This window comes from Saimiri boliviensis, chromosome 7, assembly GCF_048565385.1.
Source record: "Saimiri boliviensis isolate mSaiBol1 chromosome 7, mSaiBol1.pri, whole genome shotgun sequence".
NCBI classification, from domain to species: domain Eukaryota; kingdom Metazoa; phylum Chordata; class Mammalia; order Primates; family Cebidae; genus Saimiri; species Saimiri boliviensis.
This window is the reverse complement of record NC_133455.1, coordinates 65,503,799-65,517,008: the sequence shown is the minus strand read 5'-3', so window position 1 is coordinate 65,517,008 and position 13,210 is coordinate 65,503,799. Positions and strand designations below refer to the sequence as shown.

At 42.2% G+C, this 13,210-nt stretch overlaps 1 protein-coding gene across 6 annotated transcripts in view; it reads right to left on the bottom strand.

The window, feature by feature from the left end:
• The window catches only part of LARP4 (La ribonucleoprotein 4), an 83,331-nt gene extending 70,655 nt beyond the window's left edge, over positions 1 to 12,676 (bottom strand). For all 6 annotated transcript variants that reach the window (XM_074402635.1, XM_010349807.3, XM_074402636.1 and 3 more), the window contains exon 1: positions 12,524 to 12,676. Coding sequence is in view for 3 of the 6 variants with exons in the window: in XM_003939162.4 (XP_003939211.1) it covers positions 12,524 to 12,541 (18 nt within the window). In the remaining 3 variants the exon portion in view is untranslated. The remainder of the gene's footprint in view (positions 1 to 12,523) is intronic.
• Between the last annotated feature and the right edge of the window lie 534 nt (positions 12,677 to 13,210).

Sequence of the window (13,210 nt, the reverse complement as noted above, 5' to 3'; positions counted from 1 at the left end):
TCTCAGCTCACTGCAACCTCCACCTCCTAGGTTCCAGCAATTCTCCTGCCTCAGCCTCCTAAGCAGCTGCGATTACAGGCATGTGCCACCACACCCACTAATTTTTATTTATTCATTTATTTTAGTAGAGATGGGGTTTCACTATGTTGGCTAGGCTGGTCTCAAACTCCTGACCTCAAGTGATCCACCTGCCTCGGCCTCCCAAAGTGCTGGGACGACAGGTGGGAGCCACTGCACCTGGCCCTGGTTGGGTCTTGAACTCCTGGCGTCAAGCCATCCTCCTGCCTACCTCCCAAGTGCTAGGATTACAGGTGTGAGCCACTATGCCCAGCCTACAACTCTAAGTGTTTTATTCTGTCAATTCGCTTAACACCCCTATGAGATAGATATTAATATTATCCTCCTATATATATATTTTTTTTCCTTAGGACAGAGTTTCACTCTTATTGCCCAGGCTGGAGTGCAACGGCGCAATCTCAGCTCACCACAACCTTCGCATCCTGGGTTCAAGTGATTCTCCTGCCACAGACTCCTGAGAGGCTGGGATTACAGGTATGTGCCACCATGTCTGGATAATTTTGTGTTTTTAGTAGAGATGGGGTTCCTTCTCGTTGGTTAGGCTGATCTGGAACTCCTAACCTCAGGTGATCCACCCACCTCCGCCTTCCAAAGTGCTGGGATTACAGGGGTGAGCCACCATGCTGGGCCTACCCTCCTATGTTATTGTCCTCAATTTATAGCTAAGGAAACTGAGAAAGACGTTACAACTTGCCCAAGGTCAATACAACCAAAAAGTGGCTCAGTCTCAGGAGAGATTTAGACCCTGGCAGGCTGGCAGAAGAGTCCATATTTTTAGACATTCTTTTTTTTTTTTTTTTTTTTTGAGACGGAGTTTCGCTCTTGTTACCCAGGCTGGAGTGCAATGGCACGATCTCGGCTCACCGCAACCTCTGCCTCCTGGGTTCAGGCAATTCTCCTACCTCAGCCTCCTGAGTAGCTGGGATTACAGGCACACGCCACCATGCCCAGCTAATTTTTAGTATTTTTTTAGTAGAGACAGGGTTTCACCATGTTGACCAGGATGGTCTCGATCTCTTGACCTCGTGATCCACCCACCTCGGCCTCCCAAAGTGCTGGGATTACAGGCTTGAGCCACCGCGCCCGGCCTATTTTTAGACATTCTTTTCTTGCCTGTTGGTTAAAGAAAAAAAAAGAATCTTTGATGCAACCTTGTATACAAATGTATCTTAATTTTACTCAGTCATTGCCCTCCTATTTTTTCTTCCTCCAAGTTAAAAGGCAAAAATGATCCTATTTTCATCATCTTGCTCAACTGCAACTTTGTGCCCTATAAACTTACATTTCCCATAGCTAATATATATATATATGTATGTTTTCTTTCAATTTTTAAGACATGGGATGTCACTATGTTGCCCTGACTGGTCTCGAACTCCTGGACTCAAGCAATCCTCCCACCTCAGCCTCCCAAAGTGCTGGAATTACAGGTATGAGCCATCCCACCTGGCCTGCCACAGCCAATGTAACATATTTTTTAGTGCCACTTATGTGCATTGTTACTTTATTAATATGGAAGGAAAAAAGTCTTACCAATAAGCACACAGTAAACCTCTACCCTCTTCTGAAAATTTACAAGTTATTATACAAACCCAAATACTTTTGAGAAGGAAAACGGGTAAAACATCTGTCCCAGAAAATAGGTGTATGCTGTGACCCTCCAGGGCACAATGGCAGATATGGTCATCTTACCTGTTAGGTAGCAGTATGAAATACGATCCAACTATTTGCTACACAAACCCTGCATCACTGCTGACTTTTCCACCCTGACAAGAAAATCTTCTTTTATCTCAATAACATACAAACCCAATAGAACTAAACTCCTTTAAAAAAAAAAAAAAAAAAAAAAAAAAAAAAGGCCAGGCGCGGTGGCTCAAGCCTGTAATCCCAGCACTTTGGGAGGCCAAGGTGGGTGGATCACGAGGTCAAGAGATCAAGACCATCCTGGTCAACATGGTGAAACCCCGTCTCTACTAAAATACAAAAAATTAGCTGGGCATGGTGGTGTGTGCCTGTAATCCCAGCTACTCAGGAGGCTGAGGCAGGAGAATTGCCTGAACCCAGGAGGCGGAGGTTGCGGTGAGCCGAGATCGCGCCATTGCACTCCAGCCTGGGTAACAAGAGTGAAACTCCGCCTCAAAAAAAAAAAAAGAACTAAACTCCTCACCTCTGGAGTTTGACTTACGAATACAGTTCACATGCCATCCCTAATAATATTCATCTATAGTACTCTTCTATCTTTGGTTTAGAGCCAGTCATTTAAAAACAGTAGAGATACTCTGTGAACCAAAGATTGGTTCAAGTGGTCGGACAAGGACACAGGTAAGACAGGAAAGATGAGTACACATTTAAACATTTCTCTTTCTTACATTTACACTTTTACATTAGAATTTTTTTCAAAAGAGTAAATGTAAAGTGCTTATTTGCATTTTAACATTTGTATTCCTTTAATTAATCTTCATTTTTTTGACACAGTCTTACTGTCACCCAGGCTGAAATACAGTAACATGATCTTGGCTCTCTGCAACCTCTGCGTCAGGGTCTGTCTCAATCTCCAGTAGCTGGAACTACAGGCACACGCCTCAAGTGATCCACTTGCGTCGGTCTCCCAAAGTTCTGGGATTACAGATGTGAGTCACCACGCCCAGCTGTATTCCTTTAAACTTCACATATAAATGTGTATTTTAACATACTGCCACCTTCATTCTTCTTTTAAAACTTTTATTTGCCCAACCAAAAGTATACTTTCCAACTATTAAAGAAAACTTTAAATAATTAAACTGGGCTGGTCCGATGGTAGTGGGTTATCAGAACTTATTAACATTAGTGTCACTAAAGTTGGTATAGGACTCCCTACTGCTGAATTTGACTGGCTTTTAAAAAAAAGAAAAAATAATAATTAAACTGGTTTGCCCTAAATCAGATTAAATTAGTAAGAAGGCTGAGATGAAAATTTAGAAGTTATACATCTCTTAATTAGTGCTATCTCACAGTAATTTTTACAATTATCAGTGCTATGATCACGTAGTTCAGTAAGCTTTCCAGAAATATTTACTATATAAAGTACAAATTTTGGAGGTTTTTGGAAGGCACCAATACCTTTATATCAAAATATAGTTGGTTTTGAGGATTAAATGATAGTATGCCAAGCCATTACCTAATACAACCTGTCAGAAGACATCATTATTCTCAAATTACAAATAAGAACTTCAGGTTCAGAGAAGTTATGTTACCTGCCTCAGGTCATAGGTTTGAACTCAATATTCTAAAACCATTATAGAAAATCATGGTTTATAATACAAAACATTTACAATGTTTTCAAGATTGGAAACCTATCTCAAATATTAAGCCTTAAAGAAAACGAAGCTTCAGCAAACCAAAGACTATAGGAATGACAAATCAAAATGCAATGAACACTACCAGAGCCAAAGGGTCATTTTTCATTTTCAAAAGGATATTCAAAGAGAAGGTTAGAAATCTTTTTTGTAACTTCACAATGATAGCTGGATTAATGAGTTTCTCAACTTTCTCTACTTTCTACTACCCTGCAATACAGATTCAAACTACAGCATCGAAATCTTGTTTTAAGCTCTAGCGTAGAAGACCAAACATAGATTTGAAATGTTCGTGTCTAATACCAAGAATTACTTCCACTAGCTAGGAAGTAATAAGGAGATGGCAGATAGCTCAAACAAACCAAAATTGATCAAAATACAAAATAGTCCACTGTAAGTATTTCTAGCTACTAGGATTTTATACACTGTAATATGAAGTATTGTGGGGGTGCTTTTACATCTTTATGTTAACTTCTATGCATTTTATTCCACTTTTCACCCTCTTTTCCTACTCCATTTGCAGTCCATTGTATCTATCATTTGGCAACACTTTTATTGATTTTCAAATTCTGTATCAAGCACCAATAAGTATTCCAAAATCAAACCATTCAAAAACCACTCAGCTATTCACTCATTCATAATTTTTCTTGGCAATCATTTCACAATTTGTTTATGTACCTTTTTCTTCCGAATCATTTTTGTTTGTTTGTTTAGACCAGAGTTTCGCTCTTGTTGACCAGGCTGGAGTCCAATGGCGTGATCTAGGCTCAATGCAACCTTTGCCTCCTGGGTTCCAGTGATTCTCCCAAGTAGCTGAGATTACAGGCGTGTGCCACCACACCCAGCTAATTTTTTGTATTTTTAGTAGACAGGGTTTCTCCATCTTGGTCAGGCTGGTCTCAACTCCTGACATCAGGTGATCCGTCTGCCTCTGCCTCCCTAAGTGTTGGGATTACAGATGTGAGCCACTGTGACCAGCCTCTACATCATTCCGTTTTAAAAATCCACTTTCAGTCAGTGATATCTAATAATTATAAATGATTCTTCAAACTGAGGAAAAACTGAGTAGTACTGTAGTTGGAATGAAAGGAACAACACTACCTAATAATGACTATAAAATTAATGGAAGGCTGCATGCAGTAGCTCACGTCCATAATCCCAGAACTTTGGGAGGCTGAGGGCAGATCACCTGAAGTCAGGAGTTCAAGACCATCCTGGCTAACATGGTGAAACACCATCTCTATTAAAAACACAAAAATTGCCGGGCACGGTGGCTCAAGCCTGTAATCCCAGCACTTTGGGAGGCCGAGGCGGGTGGATCACGAGGTCAAGAGATCGAGACCATCCTGGTCAACATGGTGAAACCCCGTCTCTACTAAAAATACAAAAAATTAGCTGGGCATGGTGGCACGTGCCTGTAATCCCAGCTACTCAGGATGCTGAGGCAGGAGAATTGCCTGAACCCAGGAGGTGGAGGTTGCAGTGAGCCAAGATTGCACCATTGCACTGCACTCCAGCCTGGGTAACAAGAGCGAAACTCTGTCTCAAAAAAAAAAAAAAAAAAAAAAAAACACAAAAATTAGCCGGGCATAGTGGCGCAGGCCTGTAATCCCAGCTACTAGAGAGGCTGAGGTGAGAGAATAGCTTGAACTCAGGAGGAACAGACTGCAGTGAGCTGAGATCGTGCAACTGTACTCCAGCCTGGGCAACAGAGCAGACTCCCCCTCAAAACAAAACAAAACAAAACAAAAAAAACCATCACAAAAAAACTGTTAGATGATGCTTTTTATGTTATATGTATTTCTTTGTTTCTTTCTTTTTGTTATACGTATTTCACAATTAAAAATAGTTTTTAAAGGTCGGTTGCAAGGTCAGGAGTTCGAGACCAGTCTCACCAACACAGTGACACCCCATCTCTATTAAAAATACAAAAATTAGCTGGGCGTGGTAGCGTGTACCTGTAATCCCAACTACTCAGGAGGCTGAGGCAAGAGAATTGCTAGAACCTGGGAGGTGGAGGTTGCAGTGAGCCCAGATCCTGCCACTGCACTCCAGGCTGGGTGATGAAGCAAGACTTCATCTCAACAATAAAAAATAAAATTTTAAATTGGTGGCATGAGCCTGTTGTCCTAGCTACTTAAGAGGCTGAGGCAGGATTGCTTGAGCCCAGGAATTTGAGGCTGTGGTGTGCCATGATTGTATCTGTGTATAGTCACTGTACTCCAGCCTGGACAACATAGCGAGATTCTGTCTCTAAAAAAAATAACAATTAAAAAAAATTTTTTTTGAGACAGGGTCTCGCTCTATCACCCAGTCTGGGGCACGAACATGACTCACCGCGGCCTCAATCTGCTGGCTTAAGCAATCCTCCCACCTCAACCGTCAGTGTAGCTGGGACCACAGCACATGCCACCAGACCTGGCTAATTTTTAAATTTTTTTTGTAGAGGTTGCAGGGGGGTGGCGGGGGGGTCTCACTTTGTTGCCCAGGCTGGTCTTGAACTACTAGGCTCAAGCTATCCTCCCACAGTGTTGAGATTACAGGTATGAGCCACGTTATCCAACTTAAAACATGTTTTAATTATTTAAGAGTTATTAAAGCATCCTAGAGTATATGAAACTTACTGCTGCCTAAGTAGCTGTAAGTACAGTTGGCCCTCCATATCCATGGATTCCATATCTACAGGTTCTGTATCGTGGAGCAATCAATCACAGATTAAAAATATTGAAAGGTCAGGCAAAGTGGCTCACGCCTGTAATCCCAGCACTTTGGGAGGCTGAGGTGGGTGGAGCACCTGAGGTCAGGAGTTCAAGACCAGCCTGACCAATACGGAGAAACCAGGTTTTCTACTTAAAAAAAAAAAAAGAAAAGAAACCCTCTCTCTTTAAAAAAAAAAAAAAAAAAAAGGCCTCGTGTGGTGGCTCACACCTGTATCTCAGCACTTTCGGAAGCCGAAGTGGGCAGATCACAAGTTCAGAAGTTTGAGACCAGCCTTACCAACATGGTGAAATCCTGTCTCTGCTAAAAATACAAAAAATTTAGCTGGGTGTGATAGAGTACGCCTGTAGTCCCAGCTACTCGGAAGGCTGAGGCAGGAGAATCCCCTGAACCCAGGAGGCAGAGGTTGCAGTGAGCCAAGATCTTACCACTGCACTCCAGCCTGGGTAACAGTGAGACTGTGTCTCAAAAATAAATAAATAATAAAAAATAATAAAAAATAAAATAAAATTCAGGAAAAAAAGAATCATTGCATCTGTACTGATCATGTAGATACTTTTCTTATCACTCTGAAAATAATACAGTATTACCAACTATTTATATAGCATTTACATTGTATTAGGTTTTATAAATAATCTAGAGATGATTTAACATATACAGGAAGATGGGCATAGGTTACATGCAAATACTAAGCTTTTTTATATAAGACTTGAGCAACCATGGTTTCTGGTATCTACTGAGGGTCCTGGAACCAAACCCTCAACAGATACCGCAGGACAACTGTCTTCATTTTCAGGAAAAAACTCAAAGACAGACACTCAGTTTTAATAGTCACTCCACACCCACCCTTCCTGGCCTCTAGTTTTAATTTTTTTAATTTAAAAAAATTTTCGGCCTGAGCAAAAGAGTAAAACCCTGTCGCTACAAAAAAAGGGGGAAAAAAAAAAATTAGGCCGGGCACAGTGGCTCACACTTGTAATCCCAGCACTTCGGGAGGCCGAGGCAGGCGGATCACCTGAGGTCAGGAGTTCGAGACCAGCCCGGCCAACATGGTGAAACCCTGTCTAAAAAAAAAAAAAGATTAAAAAAATAACCAGGCATGGTGGTGTGCGCCTACAGTCCCAGCTCCTTTGAAGCTGAGGCAGGAGGATCACTTGAGCTGGGAGGCTGCAGCAAGCAAGACTCTGTCTCAAAATAAAAATAAAAATTGGCCGGGCATGGTGGTTCACGCCTATAATCCAAGCACTTTGGAGGCCAAGACGGGCGGATCACCTGAGGTCAGGAGTTCAAGATCAGCCTGACCAACATGGTGAAACCCATTCTTAATTTTAAAAAATGAACAAAAATTGGCCGGGTGCGGTGGCTCATGCCTATAATCCCAGCACTTTGGGAGGCGGGTGGATCACGAGGTCAAGAGATCGAGACCATCCTGGTCAACATGGTGAAACCCCGTCTCTACTAAAAAAATACAAAAATTAGCTGGGCATGGTGGCTCACGCCTGTAGTCCCAGCTACTCGGGAGGCTGAGGCAGGAGAACTGCTTGAACCCAGGAGATGGAGGCTGTGGTGAGCCGAGATCACACCATTGCACTCCAGCCTGGGTAACAAGAGCGAAACTCCATCTCAAAAAATAAATAAATAAATAAAAATTAAAAAATAATAATAAAAAATAAAAATAAAAATTCTGAATAAGAGAGAAAAATGAAAAAATTAAAAAATTACCATCTGCCTCCTCAGGGCTGAAAAGTTTTAAGTAATTTGACAGCATTCAGATGAAGGTAGCACACTGCAGTTTCAAACTTACAAAAAATGTGTTGTAAAAGAATTTCAGGCAGGTCATAATTGATGACTTGTGAATCATCCAAATTTCTATCTCTTCACAGAGAGGGACACTGTTTGTTTCTCCTTCAGAACAGAGGTGATTAAAAAAAAAAAAAAATAGTCGGCTAGGTATGGTGTCTCAGGCCTGTAATCCCAGTGCTTTGGGAGGCCGAGGCAGGTGGAACACTTGACGTCTGGAGTTCAAGATCAGCCTGGCCAACATGGTGAAACCCATGCCTACTAAAATTACACACACACACACACACACACACACACACACAAACTAGCCAGGCATGGTGGCACACGCCTGAAGTCCCAGCTACTCAGGAGGCTCAGGCAGAAGAATTGGTTGAACCTGGGAGGCAGAGGCTGCAGTGAGCTGAAATGGAGCCATTCTCTAGCCTGGGTGACAAAGTGAGAATCTGTCTGCGGGGAGAGAGGGGGAGAACCAACAATCTACTGAAGTCAATACAGTGGGTCTTGCTTTGTCACCCAGCCTGGAATACAGTGGCATAATCGCTGCTCATTGCAGCCTTGACCTCCCATACTCAAGTGAAACTCCTGCCTCAGCCTCCCTGGCAGCTGGGACTACAGGCGTATGCCACCACACTGGACCCTTGGGTTTTAAAAATTGCATCTAAGTATTATTTACATAGGATTCCTTGTCTGCAATATATTCTACTCCAACACAACTAGGTGGCTGACGAGTTCTAAACAAGCTTCCACATTCACTAACTGTATAAACTTAAGCAAGTTTAAATTCTCTGTGGTTTAGTTTGTTTTTGAGACAGAGTCTCAGTCTGGATGTCCAGGCTGCAGTGTAGAGGCACAATCTCAGCTCACTGCAACCTCTGCCTCCCAGGTTCAAGTGATTCTCCTACCTCGGCCTCCCGAATAGCTGGGATTATAGGTGTGTGCCACCACATCTGACTAATTTTTGTATTTTTAGTAAAGATAGAGTTTTGCCATATTGGCCAGGCTGGTCTCAAACACCTGACCTCAAGTGATCCACCGCCAGCCTTGGCTTCCCAAAGTGCTGGGATTACAGGCATGAGCCAACACACCTGGCTGCCTTAGTTTATCACTAAAATGGGGATACTAACACCTTATAGAGACATTGAGACTTAAATGTACAGATACCTAGATATGCAAAAACATCTAACATTCCTGACATAAAGTACCATATAAGCACATAATACTAGTATTATTGTTATATTGTTATTATCTATTCTACTGATTCTAGTAGGAAGTTAAGCTGCAATCTCTCCAGAAAAATGCACATAAGTAAAAGGTATTGAACACAACTGCAGAGGATCCACAGATCTCAGATTAACCCTGGCAAAGATGATCCATAAGCAACTTGGTTTAGTAAAACCGCTCTTAACCTCTTTTATGACACAGAACTCTTTAGTAGTCCAATTAATCTATGGATCTTTTCTCAGCGTTTTTAAAAATTTCTAAAATATAGAATGATGAAGTAAGCAAATTATATTGAAACACAGTTGCCAAAATATTTTTAAATGTCTAATATAGCAATACAGTAAATATTTTTACATATAGCAAGTAATGAGCATGGATATTTCAAGACATCTGCAAAAACTGTAATATATGAAAAAAAGTGATTTATCCTGGTGACAATGTCACAGACACTGTTGCTGCCATTGATATTTAAAGAATTTTCACTGTTTCCATTTAGGTTTCAGTTGGAAACTAGTGAAAATAGGCAAATATTTCCCTCAACCAAGCTCAGGTACTTACTTCCTCAATTCTATCCAAAAACCTAGATTAAGAACCTTTGAGCCAGGCGTGGTGGCTCAAGTCTGTAATCCCAGCACATTGGGAGGCCAAGGCGGGTGGATCACGAGGTCAAGAGATCGAGACCATCCAGGTCAACATGGTGAAACTCCGTCTCTACTAAAATACAAAAAATTAGCTGGGCATGGTGGTGCGTGCCTGTAATCCCAGCTACTCAGGAGGCTGAGGTAGGAGAATTGCCTGAACCCAGGAGGCGGAGGTTGCAGTGAGCCGAGATCGCGCCATTGCACTCCAGCCTGGGTAACAAGAGCGAAACTCCGTCTCAAAAAAAAAAAAAAAAAAGAAACTTTGACTTACAGGAAAATGCAAAAATAATTTTGGAGCCAGAAATTTATGTACTAGAAGCCAGACTTCAGACTTTAGTTCCTGCATTATTTACACTTGAATGACCTTAGGCATCTAACTTCTGAGCTTTCGTTCTCTCACTGAGAACAATTCCTCTATCATGAGGTTATAGAGATCAAATATTAGTTAACGCCAAATGACCAACATGCTGTTTTTGACTGATTTTAATACCACATATTCAGCCCCAAATATTTAAAGACAGTTAATTTTCAATAAAACTCATATAAGAATGACATGATGATTCACAAAGAAAATGATTAATAGAGATAAAACTTTAAATAATAGTTTGGCAAGACATAGGGTATAGTTTGTCTAAACTGGGGAGTTGGACAGGCCTGAATTGCTAACAGCCTGTCCATGATTTGACATCAGCATGGCCTGGATCTATTTAAATCCCAGTTACAGTACTTTACTTTTACTAAGTAAAGTTACTTTAACCTCTGGGCCTTAGTTTTGTCATCTCTAAAACATTGTAAGTATTGTTTTAGAGACAGGACAGGACCTAGCTTAAACAATAAATGGAGCTGTTATTAAAACCTACATTTTAATAAAGCCAAAGGAATCAATTTGTAAGTCAAAAGTTTGTTGCCGGGCGCGGTGGCTCACGCCTGTAATCCCAGCACTTTGGGAGGCCGAGGCAGGTGGATCACGAGGTCAAAAGATCGAGACCATCCTGGTCAACATGGTGAAACCCCGTCTCTACTAAAAATACAAAAAATCAGCTGGGCATGGTGGCGCCTGCCTGTAATCCCAGCTACTCAGGAGGCTGAGGTAGGAGAATTGCCTGAACCCAGGAGGTGGAGGTTGCGGTGAGCCAGAGATCGCACCATTGCACTCCAGCCTGGGTAACAAGAGCAAAACTCTGTCTCAAAAAAAAAAAAACAAAAAAACCCCACAACTTTGTTGTGGAATTCCTGTCTACATAAACTTCACAATCTTTCCTCTGCCCAGCAAAACTCATAAACAAATACCAGTGGTATGTGCGTGGCATAACATTCCTAAAACAAACTGGCTGGCATGGCTAAAAATCTTACCTGATTTCTTATTCTGCCTAAGGAAAACAACAATGAGGATAAAAAACAGTAAACAGAATGAATTCAGTAATTTTACATCTTTTTATGATTTCCCTGGAATGTTCCAACGAATGTTATAAATGTTAGATATACTCTAAGGTAGTAGTCTTTTTAAAAACTAATTTAAATATCTCAAACTTATTGACGACACAAAGTTAAAGAAAAAAAACGTAAAATCATTTACTTAACTTTATGTTGAAATATTACGAAGTAAAATTTTCCCACAACCCGGAAAAAAAAAAAAAAAAAAAAAAAGTCTGACATAAGCTGGCCCCGGCTCCTAGATCCATTATACAACCTGTAAATTTCTTCCATCATTGAAAATATTCTTTTTATGGGCACAGTTAACGAATGCCAAGTTGCGAAGTTGCAGCTTTGCTGGTTTGACGTTTTCACAATATGAGAACAATATGATCTGGAATCTACTCAAAGCATTAGCCAGGCAGTCAGCTGACGCTCACTGCACACAAGAGGACAGAATTAAGGAAAATTAAATTTCGTATTTCTCTAAGACAGGTATCCAACTCTATCCTGAAAACTAAAATAGGCCAACAGCAGACGTTCTAGTTAAAGTAATAAAAGTATCTCGTTGTTCAAATAATATTACAAAAACGGCTTTTCCCGGAAGAAATTTCTCTCATTCTTGCAATTTTCCCTGTAAAGGGCTTTTAATCGGCTCACAGAACCAACCCCTCATCACGCAGCTGCTGCTTGAGAACTTTTACAAAAGGTCAAAGCGGTGCCTTTCAAGGCTTCTAAACCCTACGGGCTTTTCCTCGATTCAAAGTAACTCGCTTTCAACCCATAGAACGTTCCAGAGACTTAGGGACCTGACCCGGACAGAATTTGGTGGAGGTGGCTCAAAGGAAGTTTTCAATTTTATTTTCAAAACACCGCATTTCACCTTCCTCCCTCCGCGTTCCCACATGTTGCTCGCCTCCCTCCCAGAGGGCCCCGCGAGGCCGCACTCGGCCCCCGGAACGTGCCCACCTGATTACCCTCTCCTCCCTCAGACTCCGCCCCCAACCCCCCTGTGCTGCCTCCTTTAGGAGATCCATATGGGACACTTTCCCCTTCCTCTGATCCTCACGCCACACCAAACCAGCCCTCCGTTCTTCTCCTGCAATTCTCCTCCACGACGGGCCTCACCTCCCACAGCTTCCTAGAGTGTGGTGAGCGCGCAGAGGGGAGCTGCAGGCCTGCTCGGCCCAGGTGCTGTGTCAGCCTGTCTGCCGGTTCCGCGGCGTGTACGGCCCGGAAAGTCACATGGCGGTGGGACCGGCCGGCGCCTCCACACTCCTGCTCTCCTAAGAGCAGGACGAGACTAGCAAACCCACTCACCTCCACGAAAAGCAACATGTCGTCCTCCGCTCGGCCAAATTGTTCCCGCCGCCGCAACTCCAACTGGCTCACAGGCCCGCGCCCCAATTGCTAGGATAAGGACACACACTCGCCTTGCCCCTCCACCCGGCAGTGGACCCGGCTCCTCCCCCGCCGTCAGCAGCTGCGGCCTGACCCGCCCAGTTCCACCTCCCTTAAAACAACAACTGCTTCCGGGTCTAGGGAAAAATTGTTTCCGGGAGAAAAGAGATCTCTCGGCGCGCTCTACTTTTGCACTGTGTTTTCCAGCAGCAGTGTGGGATGTACATCATCTGTCCGGGGTCGGGGACGATTAGAAGGAGACGCCATTCTGTGGCACGGGGATGTGTAAAAATCTTAACGATACATTTTATCACTTGCCAGGTAGCTACACAGCACTCATAATTCCGCGGTTTTCATAGTTCAAAATATAGATTTGATTTTAAAATACGACCTTGTCAAAGTGCACTGAACAAACGTCCAACCCTGCTGAAAACGTAGTGGCTCACAGAAAAAAAGTCGACAAGGAAAAAAAAAAACTGTGAGAGTAGTAAATATATTAATAGCCTCTACTGTATTGCTGTATATTAAATGCTCACATTGCGTTTGGCACTATGCTAAGCATTTTATGTTAATTAATCCTAAAACAATCTTATGCAATAAATACTA